The sequence below is a fragment of the Callorhinus ursinus genome, unplaced genomic scaffold (assembly GCF_003265705.2).
Source record: "Callorhinus ursinus isolate GAN/ISIS: 27379988/994484 unplaced genomic scaffold, GSC_fseal_2.0 scaffold36, whole genome shotgun sequence".
Taxonomy (NCBI): domain Eukaryota; kingdom Metazoa; phylum Chordata; class Mammalia; order Carnivora; family Otariidae; genus Callorhinus; species Callorhinus ursinus.
This window is the reverse complement of record NW_027397098.1, coordinates 9,222,000-9,234,068: the sequence shown is the minus strand read 5'-3', so window position 1 is coordinate 9,234,068 and position 12,069 is coordinate 9,222,000. Positions and strand designations below refer to the sequence as shown.

Below are 12,069 nucleotides of genomic sequence, written 5' to 3'. Positions count from 1 at the left end.
TCACTGTTTTTTCTTATTATATAGGAACAGTAGTTAATAGTTTTCAAAATGGGATGTTAAAAGTACTTAAAAATATTGACCTGCTACTGCTAAAATTTTTTGGTAAGAAGATAATCTAAGAGCCTCTGCTGATTTGGGGTTGGGGGGAAGGAAGAGGCAGCAGGCCACAAGCCAGCCCAGGCTTTCATTCTTCTGCTCTTTCAAAAAGAACATCCAACAAAATGAAATAAAAATGCTACTGGAGTCATTTGCTCTTTCTCATCTATGGGATACAGAATTCCAGGCATATACTTACTTTAAATTTTAAATATTAGGGCACCTGGGTGGCTCAGTTGGGTAAGTGACGGCCTTCAGCTCAGGTCACGATCCCGGGGTCCTGGGATCGAGCCCCGCATCGGGCTCCCTGCTCCATGGGAGGACTGCCTCTCCCACTCCCACTCCCCCTGCTTGTGTTCCCTCTCTCACTGTCTTGCTGTCAAATAAAAAAAATTTTTTTAAGTATATATATATATATATATATATATGTTATATACCCATTCTCACTTAACAATTTGTATGCTGCTCTTGCCTTTTAAAAACCATTAAATAAGTACATCTATTTAGAAAGATTTCTTCAATGTTTTATTATTTTGCCAACAACTATTTTCACAAAAATGAAAATGGTAAGTAATATAAAAATTGATGAGCAACCACAAGCCTGTAAGGAGCAGTACCTGCCTTATAAGAAGGCTGCGGAAGAGACACTGAACAGCACCCAGGGTCCTTCTCTAGCTTCCCTGAGCCTTTACAAGAGTCACTTGGTTGGATGAATGAGGCCGAGGCGTCGGGCAGGACACGTACGTGAGCTCAAACTACCAGATCCCCTTCAGGAACGTGGGCGAGGAATGGGGCGAGGTGGCGTTTTTTATCTTGCTTCAAACATGTTGGCCCATCTCCAGTTTTGAGGACAATAGAACGCTTCTGTGAGGGTGAACTACATATTCTAGATAACACAGCAGGAAGAAAAGCAGGAATGTAAGCACATCGTCGAGTAAAAAATCTGTCAGGCTCAACATGACAGACTCAGAGGTTCAGAAGAGGGGACAACAGTTGTGGGGGCCTCGTGGTGCCAGCCCTCCGTTTGACTCTGGAGTATGGACGTTCTGGTCTATCAGTGGTCCTCCGTCAGGTGCCTCGCTCTGCCGGGTTGGCGCTCACTTCCTGTGTCACACTTTTCCCTCTCTGATGTTTTGGTGGTGTACATCTTCCACGTAAATAGGTAAACCTTTTGGGCGCCTGGGTGGCTCAGTTGGTGAAGCGACTGCCTTCGGCTCAGGTCATGATCCTGGAGTCCCGGGATCGAGTCCCGCATCGGGCTCCCTGCTTGGCGGGGAGTCTGCTTCTCCCTCGGACCCTCCGCCCTCTCATGCTCGCTCGCTCGCTCTCATTCTCTCTCTCAAATAAAATCTTTAAAAAAAAAAAACAAACCTTTTAAGAGCTTGCATATCTTAAAATACCTATTCTATGACATTTTCATGGAGACCCCGCTCAACCCTTACCGGCGGTGTGATCTTGGGCAAGTGACTTATTCTTTCAGTCTTAACATCTGTAAAATGGAGACGAAAATAGTACTTCGTAGGGTTGTTAGGAAAATCAAATGAGCTAATGCTTGCCAAATACTTAGAATCTGATACAGGGTGAGTGCTGAATAGAAAGTGATGCCCCCAGTGTGCTTGGGGCCCCCTAGGCGTACGCTGTAACCCGCTCGGCACGGGTTCTTTCATCCCAGTCCCCAGCGCTTCCATGTTCGGCGTTCCACTGGGACGGGATGGTAAGGACCAGGGCTTCTAGGGTGAGTCAGAGCTCTGCTTTCAGGATGAAAGTTCAGTCCACAGGCCCTCGGTCCTGCTGGTGTGTCAACAGACGGTGGATAGCAGCCACCCCTTGTCCCTGCCGCTGCAGCTCTTGGAGGAGGCGCTTGTCTCCTTAGCACCACTCAGATCCGATTCTCTCAAAATAACACCTTCACTGAGAGAAGACACATGCGGTAAAATTCACTGTTTTAAAGGGCATAATTTGGGTTTTTAGTATAGACAGTTGTGCTAAGTCCACACGTTATTGCAAGATGAATTATTCCAGAAGGTATACGTTTATTGAGCACTGACTGCCTGCTAGATTCGATGCTGTACACTGGGCACTGATTAGTAATTGAGGGGAACACTAGCTGCCCTCCTGAAGAGTACAGCCAAGAACAGAAAGAATGATGAGTTTCGTTTGGGGCATCCATCAAACACTAAATTTGAGTTGTAGAAGGGATAGCCAGATGGACATTAGTTGTTGATTAGATGCAGTTAGTTACACTAGTCTGAAACTCGGGAAAAATTTAGGATAAGCCATTATATTAACAAGTCATCTTTATATAACCATGAAAATTACTGGAGTGAAGCATATAAAAGAGAACAAATACTTAAAAATTAGGCAAAGGCATTAGAGGAGAAAGCAAATATTTGCTATAATTGAAATCACGGTTCTTTGGGAGGAGGGAGATATAAATATGAGATGGGAGGAGGTAAGGAAAATGGAGTTACGGGTTTGAATCAGGCATCAGTATGTACTTCAGACTTACGGAATATTCCTATTTTCTAGTTTTCTCCACCAAAAGGCCCCTGAAGCAATGACACCCCAGTCATAATGAAGGTCAGCTAGAGCCCATATCTTGGTTTCTAAATAGTGAACCAGAGTCCCTTAGAGAGATGGCTAATTCCAAGTCTAGGGCAGGGAAAAGCATAAGGTAAGCCTGGGAAAATCTTGTGCCACCAAGTGTGGAAACACTCAGTGAATGACAGAGGCATGTTAAAAGCACACAGCAACTGGCCTGAAAGGGCTCCTACTGGCCAAATACAGGGTAATTTAAGCAGCAAAAGAATAATAATGTTAAGAGATTCTAGCTCACTGGATAAAAAAGAATGTCTGGCTCCATACCAACATCATACTAGAAAAAAATGAGGGAACTTCCTAGAACATCTGCTAAGAAAGGAAGAAACACTCAGATTAGAAAAATCAACACTTAATAACCACCAGAGTAATGACTGACTGACTCAGTAAGAGATCCAACATGGATGCTCATAAAACCACGGTGGTGAAAGGTTGTGGAGAAGCAGGTTATTCAAATCGTCTCAAGGTATCACCTTATGGATTACTTATTAATCTCAAAGTTAAAAAAAAAAAAAAAGGATACCTTACAACAGTGACTGGTAGATACCTAATCTTTGCAAATGACCAAACTTTGTCACTAGTGATGGCACAAAATGACCCTTGCTGTTAACCTGTGTAGGAATATTGTTGCCAAAAATGTTTAGCTTGAACCTAATCAGGTGAGAAAACAATCAAAGATTGCAAGACATTCTATAAAATAACCTAAAAAAAATAACAAAACTCCTAGACTTTGCAAAAACGTTATAAAAGACCAAAAAACTAAAAGCCCTACAAACAACGGGGGGGGGGGAACTGATCTTATTAAAAAAGACTATAGAGATGTCAACAAAATGAAAGGAGGGATTCTTAGATTCTGGATTGAAAAATTAAAAAGCTATAAAAGGCATTTGGGGACCACAGGAAGATCTGAATACCCACTGGATACTTGGTAATACTACTGTATCACTCTTGAGTCTGTTGTGTGCGACAATGGTATTATGGTGTAGCAGAAGGTGTGATGCTCCTCCCAGATCCCACCCTCCAGTAGGACTTAGGGGTATATCCCCCCAGCTTCTGGAACTGTGTCAGGACACAGCCCTCAGCACTTAACCCTCTTTGGAATCCTCAGCTGGAGATTGCCCCGCCCCAGGTCACAGCCCCCTCCCTCCTGGGCAGCCCACACCCAGTGCCTGCTCAGTGTGGGAATATAAAGCCAGTCCCCCCCTTGTCTGAACTCACAGGATGTCTCCCTTCCCCCACCCCCACCTGCTTTCCTTCCCTGGGTCCTGATCCCAAGAGCACCCCTATAGACTGATCTCCATCTCAGAGGCTGCTTCCTGGAGAGTCTCACTTGGGGCAGTTTTTTTTTTTTTAAAGATTTTATTTATTTATTTGACATAGAGCGAGAGAGGGAACACAAGCAGGGGGAGTGGGAGAGGGAGAAGCAGGCTTCCCGCTGAGCAGGGAGCCCGATGCCAGAACTCTGGGATCATGACCTGAGCTGAAGGCAGATGCTTAATGACTGAACCATCCAGGCGCCCCATCACTTGGGGCAGTTTGTACCGGAAGGGGTGGAGGCAGTAGATACTAAGACAGGAGGATTTTAGGAGCTGGGTCAGCCACCTGGCTGGCCCTGAGGACCTCAGCACTGGTGGTAGATGGAGCATGATAAGCCCCTGGCACAAGGTAGGTAGTTCCAGAATGTGCAGGTTGTAAAACTTTTACCAGGGGTGAACGAGGGCGGTATAAAGTGGAAACAAGCTGGTATGAGGTATCAGTGTTCAGATATTCAAGCAAAGTGGGGATAGTACGACTGTAAAATAATACAGGCCAAAAGGGCTGTACTTTGCTGCGTACCAGTCAGAAGCCACGCGAATGAACTCATGATAAGAGAAGTTAAGGGGTGAGGGAGAAAGTCACCCGGTGAGTTTTAGAGATGGTTCCCAGAACAAGGGTGGGTGAAACAGACAGATGGGCAGCCAATGAGTGGGCTCCTCAAACCGTACCATCAAAATAATTCACGGATAGACAACTAGGTGACTGAGGACAGTCGCCCCAAAGAGCAGCCATGATTCCTTGCCCAACGTCTGGATCTGAGCCAATTTTCAGACAGAAACTCTTAAGTCTTTAGGAAGAAGAACTCAACACCAAATGGAGAGGATAATGATTTCCCTACTCCTCCAGCAAAGGAACCAACAGTCACTTACTCAAGTAACCACCCACTGGAGAAAGGAAATACTCAAACATTTTGAGGACTGGCGAAGGGGAAGAGTTGAGACTGAAACCAGGAGGTGCAGAGTCATTGTGGGCCTCTGTTAGAGTGGGGGCAGATGAGGTCTAGTAATAAATGAAGTACTAGGTCCCAGGGTTAATGGGCCCAGTCAACAATCAATTCCCTGACTCCTCAATGTGTAGTTACATTAGACATACAGGGAAGTTGGCACAACCTCCACACTGATTCCTTGGCCTGTGGGGTCAGAACTGCGGTAGCGGGGAGGCGGAAACAAGCTTTTGAGATTGGTCCTGTAGCTCAGGGAGAAGGGGAAGGGAGAAATTAGTGGCATCCTTAAGGACTCGAAGAATGCAGGGCCAGTGGTCCCCATTGTATCTCCATGTATCATTTGACAATTTTGGCCCCTACAAACGTAACTCTCAGTGACCCACCTGCGAAACTGCTCTTGTCCCTGCAACTCTGGCCCCTCCAGGTTGACAGTTCTAATTTGCAAAAGGGGGAATGCTTTCACCACAGGACACACAGGAGTCCCACTGAAATACTAGCTACAGTTGCCAGTTGGGCACTTCAGCCAGGGGTGGGCATGCAAGGAGTAATTGACTCCGATCATCAGGAGCCCATGCTGCAGTTACACAGTGGGCAGCAAGGAGAAATGGTTGACACCCAAGTGGCCTGGCTGGGTGTCTCTTGGTACTCTCTTGCCCAATGTTGCTGGACCACGGACAGGTTCAGCAGCCACTGGAGCACTCCTTAATAAGCCTTCTGCAGGCTGATCTCCATCCCAGAAATAACTTCCTGGGGAAATGAACCTGTGACATGGTTACGTGGGGGGGAATATCCTTGCTTTGAGGAGATACATGCTGAAGTGTTTCTGAGTTAAGTGTGATGAAGTGTGCAACTTATTTTCAAACCGTTCTGAAAAAAAAGTATGTGTGTATATGTATATAGTAAATGCAACAAAGTATTAACAGCTAATGAATCTAGGTGAAGTATATGCCTGTGCGTTCACTTTTCCATTTCAACTTTGCTGTAGGTTTGAAATTTTCTGAAATAAAATTTTAAGGAGTTGAACACACACACACAGAGGCAAATGAAGAAGGGTCTAATATAGAGATTAGAAGGAGCCTCCAGAAATACTGAAGGGACAGCAAGATAATAAGGTATTGTGAAATCCAAGGTATAAGAGAGTTTCAAAATTAAGGTAGTGTTCAACAGTAACAAATGGCTACAAAATGGTCAACTAAGGTTAGGACTAAAAGTCCTAAGGCTAAAACTCCCATAGAGTTTGCATCCCAAAGGTCCCCGATAATCTTGAGGACACAAGTGTCACTGAAGAAAATATTACAGGCACCCCACCACGGAGCACCATTTCTTCAAAATTGTCATTTGGCTGAAGCACCACATTTTCAGTTCTACTGTGGTTTTGACTTTTAAAAAAAATTGAGTATCTATTATGTTCACAGTTCTGGGATACTCCCTGTAGGGAGAATGTAGATCCATTCAGAAACACGATTTATTGGGAAAGGCACATAAACTCAAATACTAAATGCACTGTGCCAACTAGAAGAACAGAGAAATTGACAGAGAAATACAGAGGAGAGAGATGAAAGGAAGGAAGGAAGGAAGACTCTAGAAGCTTGGGGTGGGGGTGGGGGGAGCACAAACGGGCATATTTAAGAGATCATTAGATCAGCCATTACAATTGACTACCCATAGGCTGGGTAATATTTATAACTCGAGATATTTATCACAAAGTCCAGAGTTCCGGTCATCTGGAGAGATCTGGCGACACTTGACTGGGGGCTGGGAGAAGAGTCTGGAGTAGACAACAGTTCCCCATTCTCTCAGCCTGCTTCATCGATTTAAGGTACTTACTTGCCCTCTGTAGGCAACTGAGTTTTATTGAACCCAGGGCTGGGATCAGAATGAGGCAAGTGACGCAGAAATTTGGGGGAAGTGGTTTAGATTTTTTTTAATACTGTATTAAAATATGATTGATCTTCAGTTTTCTTGTGCTCCCATAAATTTTGCACCGAGGCCAGTGTCTCACTCGCCTGATTCTAAGCTCTGAGCAGCTTGGGTTTGATTTAAGCTATACATGGTAAGCAGCAGCATAGGCAAGATCAGATCAGACCCGCGTTTGGGGGCACTTAAGTTCCCACGCTCCAAATCCCGCCCCTGCACTCACAGCCTCTCAGGTTCCCACTTCTAACACCCGCATTTCAATTTCATATCCTGACTCCCGCTTTTGCCCCTAAACCACTGACGGTCCCCTCTCCCTTTCCCTCCAAGGGAGCCCACCCAAGGCCCCGAGCACCTGCCTCCTCGGGCGCATCCTCCACCTGCGCTCAGCACAGCCGTTTCCTGCATCCTTCCAGGCCCAAGAGTCGCTTCCGACACCATCGCTCTGCTCCAACAGGGCGGAGCTTCCTCATTGACGCGATCAGCATTCGGCTAGTGCTGCCTCGCCCCGGCGACGGTCCAGCGGGAGGCGGAGCGAGTCCAAAATGGCGGCTCTCAGGCTGGCGCGCTCCGTGCTGCTGGCGCTTTGAGGTGGTCGCCAGGGGTCGGGGGGACGATTTCCCCGCCGCGGGGGCCCTAGAGGATGAATCGAGGGCTCTGCTAAGGTTAGGCGGTGGGGGTGGAGAGAGTGGCAGCAAGGGCTGCGGTGGAGTCCACGGAGCGGGATGTGCGAGAGTTACTCCAGGTCGTTGTTGAGGGTCTCGGTGGCGCAGATCTGCCAGGCGCTGGGCTGGGACTCGGTGCAACTCAGCGCCTGCCACCTCCTCACGGACGTGCTGCAGCGCTATCTGCAGCAGTTGGGACGGGGCTGCCATCGGTACTCTGAGCTGTGTGAGTACCGGGCTGGGTGCGGGAGGGCTGCCTCTGGCCAGTCACGAGTGACACCTCCGGTCTTCCCTTCTCTGTCTCAGCGTCTCCAAGGTGTTCGTCCTCCACCCCTACCCCGAGATCGGGCATTTTCTCGGCCTCTGACGTCCCTCGGGTTCCACTGCCCCTGGAAACTCCAGTCATCCCTTTGGTGCCTCTTCCTCATCCACTAACTTCCCGCCTCCAGCCGGGACCCCTGTCTCCGCTCTCAGCTCCACACCCTCTCACGTCTTCTCTGATCGGAAATATGCATCGGTCTTTCTCATCATCTCATTTTTGCTGCGTGTAGAACCACCTCCAGAATGCCTTGCAGCCTCTTTTACTTTGGTCCTTTTCCTCCCTTGCCTGCAAACTACTACAACTAGTTGTCACAGGCGCTCCGTCTACCGGCCGTTTCTTACAAGGCTAGCCATTCTTCAGCTCATAACAACACATACTCGTTGACAGCTCTGCTCCGTTGGGGACACTGCCTCTTCTTTCTGTATCTGTTCATTTCATAGAGGTATCTCTGTTTACTCTTTCCCAAGGCCCACTTTGTCAGTTTCACTTAGATTAACTTTCACTTACATCCCCGTTACTCACTGATTTCCTCCTCGATATTTTTGTGTCAGTGGTTATCAAAGTGTAGTAGAGGGAACATAGGCAATTTACAAGGGTCCGCAGGTAGTCTGGGCTGCAGTACTTACGGTTTTTAAGTGAGTGTCCAGTAGTTTCTCTAGCTGATGGCATTTAATGATTCGGAATACTTAATAGAAACCACACAGCATCCCACGGATGTGAAGTAAGTATGTGTGTGTATATGTGTATGTATAGGGGGAACGGCCATTCCCTGGAATTTCAGGTCGTTACTCTTAAGGTGGGTAAGCTGGACAGCCGGGTCAAGCGTTTCATAAGATACTTTGCTTCCTTAAAGTGGTTCCCAGACTGGAAAATTGAGACCCACAGGTACACTTTACTTCTTGAGCCCCGAATTCCATTCCTGCTTCGACAGTGCTGCCAAAGTAATCTGTCCATAACACACATTTGATCGTGTCATTCTTAAAAATATTTTAATTTGTACACCATTGCTTACAGGCTGAAAATCTCAACTCTTCAACAGCATATTTTCTTCGTGAGCTTTTTCTTACCTCCTGCTGTTCCTGTTGCAGCCATGCTAAACTACCTGCCTTATGCAGAACATTTTAAACTATCCACTCCTATACACATGGGGTTTCCTAGAGTATCCCTCACCCCCTGGTGCACCGGTGGTACTACTTCTGTTTTGAAATTCACTTATCACTTGATTGGGGAAACTCATATGTCATCTGTTCTCATAATCCTGCACATATTCCTGTATGTAACACCTTGTTTTGTCATCATCTGTGTCTGTTTCTCACCCTTTACTTTTCTTCTCCCCAGACGACAAATTTATTATATTTGTATTCTGTAACCTAGTACAGTGCTGTCCTTTTACTAGGCACCCAGGAGATATTTGCTGAATAAATGAATGAACTGATAACCTACTACCGTAATAGCTGTTTGGTCACCTGACTTTTTGAGTTCCAAAATGTAGTATTTTTGGAATGCTTGATTTCACTGATCCTTCTAGTCTAAATATGGCCCTGCAAAGTAGCTCTCATTCATTGTTATCTTGAAAGTACACCACCAGCACACTGTTCTCTCCGCTTTCGCTTCTTTTCCTTCCCTCTCCCTCTTCATGGTCCTTGAGTATACTGTTGCGGTTATGCACAGTCCAGATTATACTTTTGCTACCAAGTTCCCTAAATAAGGACAGATGTTCTGTATTTTTAGGTAATGAAAATATCCCCTGAATACATAGTTACCTTTCCTGCCTTATACACAGAACCAGAATATGTGCTGGCACTGCAAGTAAGCAGGTATTCCAAAGTCACCAAGTAATCATTGTTATGTGTTAATGTTAATCCCTTTTCTAATTACCCCGTTTTGGCAGCCAGTTTTCTTGCTTTTAGTGAGAATGTGATTATCAGGTTCATTATTCTCCATCATAGTTTTGTGACTTACTAAAAATGCTGATTCCTGGTATACTTATTAGTTACAGACTTTTTAGGTTCTTTTTTTTATACTATCCTAGTTTTAAACTCAGATTTTGATCTCAGGTTACCACTGTGCAGTCTTCTCCTTCTTTAAATCCTCTTTGTCTTCTTGACAACATTCACTGAGCACCACTGAGAACTGAGCACTGGGGCCCCTGGGCGGCCCAGTTGGTTAAGTGGCCGACTCTTGATTTTTGCTCAGGTCATGATCTCAGGGTCATGAAGTCAAGCCCAGTGTTGGGCTGTGCACTCAGTGCACTCAATGAGAGTCCACTTGAGAGTCTCTCTCTCTCTCTCTGCCCTTCCCCCTGCTCATGCTCTAAATAAATAAATAAATAAAATCTAAGAAAAAAAGAACTGAGCACTGTGTTGGAGAGAGATATCAACGTCCTAAGGCACAGCCCCTGCCCACAAGTTGGGGACAAAGGTGCAGACTGTCAACAGAATAAACTGATGATGTTTGCTCCTTTTAAAAAAATTGTTCTCAAGTTAAAGCAAGTATCAGAAGTTGCTATTAATTCGCCAAATGATGCATTTTTAAATTTCCCTAAGGTAATGATTTGTGAAAGCATTCAGGGCAGATATTTCTCGGTGTGTCTTATTATGTATTAAAAAATATGTGTGCGCGCACCGAAAGTAGGTGCTAAATATTTCAGAATGACTCTTTAGGACTAGTACTTGTAACTTAATAATTGCATGATATAGGCAGGAAATGCAAAAGGAAGAAGGTAAAGGAAGATGACTGTGGGCTGGGGCAGGATGACTGCACAGGAAAGATGAGATTTGAGTTGAGCTGTGAAGCCTGCCTACATAGAGGTGGGAGTGGGCGCCGGGCTGGGGAAAAGCATCACCTATGATACCCAAGTAGGACTGAGTGTAATGAAAGTACCAGTGAGGTGGCCAAGTTGACATATGTGGCCAGTGCATTAGGAAGGTGTTACAGGAACATGTGAAATCAGATTTGGGGGGGACGTAGAGGAAATGAAAGCATGGTCAGAAACACTGCATGTTTCTAAGGAGGGAAGCAGTACGATGAAAGTGATATCTTAAGAAAATTGTGCTCCCGCTGAGTGCAAGAGAGACTCAAGTGAGGATACCTGGAAACTGACCTAGGAGAGTGATGGTAGGAAGAGAGGGAAAGAAAACGTTCTGAAATCTGTGGCCAGAAATGGACAGGAAGAGGGGAGAACCAGAGGGGCTTGCGTTGAAATTGCAAAGCATATGGAGGAATTCAAGATGATCATTTATTCTGGACTGAGAGAATACTACTGCTTTTCCTAGGAATAGAAGAGTTGAAATGCATATCTACATCATTAAGAGGAAGAATGAATTATTTATCCCTGCTATTTTATACATCATGGAAGTAACCCCTACTTGTAGCAAAATTGAGAGACTGCAGAAGTGTTTGAAGTTACAAGTGAGAGTCTCCTGCTTCCCTCCCTCTGCACTGCAGCTTTCAGCCCCTTAAACTGTTAACAGTTGGATGTATATCCTTCCAGAACTTTTTTATGTGGGCGTGAGCAAGCATGTGTCTAATTTTTATAAACTTTGGGTTATTTTCACTTTACAGCACGATTTAATTTCAGACATACTGAGTTTGAAGTGAAGTGATTTCAGTTAAAAAAAACAAAACAAAACAAAAAATACCACTTTTGTAAAGAGAATCTTGCCTTAACTTTGTATCTTTCTATCTCTATCCATTTTGTATGGTTTCTTCTAATGACATTTAAAATTTGCACATAGATTATCTTTCTGATCTAAGTGTTTTCTGTAAGTTTTCTGGGATTTAAAAAATTGATTCAGTGCCATACAGTTGTCTCCCCTCATCTGCGGGAGATACATTCCAAGACCTCCCCCCCAGTGGATGCCTAAAACCACGAATAGTACCGAACCCCAGATATTCTGTGTGTTTTCTCCTGTACATACAAAGCTGTGATGAAGTTTAATTTATAAATTAGGCACATTAAAAGAGTAACAACAATAGTGAATAATAAACAGAACAGTTATAACAGCATATTGTAATAAAAGTTATGTGAATAATCACTTTTTCTCTCTCTCAAAATATCTTAATGTGCTGCACTCACCCTTGTGATGATGTGAAATGACAAAATTCCTGCATGATGAGATGAACTGAGGTGAATGACGTAGGCATTGTGACATAGGGTTAGGCTACTGCTGACCCTCTGATGATAAGTCTGCTGCTTCACCACGTTGACTGCG

General features: G+C 45.0%; 1 protein-coding gene across 3 annotated transcripts in view; it reads left to right on the top strand.

Annotated features, from left to right (window-relative positions):
• The first annotated feature begins 7,402 nt into the window (after window positions 1-7,402).
• TAF3 (TATA-box binding protein associated factor 3) overlaps window positions 7,403-12,069 on the top strand; it is a 177,207-nt gene continuing 172,540 nt past the window's right edge. For all 3 annotated transcript variants that reach the window (XR_003204739.2, XM_025853524.2, XM_025853523.2), the window contains exon 1: window positions 7,403-7,759. Coding sequence is in view for 2 of the 3 variants with exons in the window: in XM_025853524.2 (XP_025709309.1) it covers window positions 7,594-7,759 (166 nt within the window). In the remaining variant the exon portion in view is untranslated. The remainder of the gene's footprint in view (window positions 7,760-12,069) is intronic.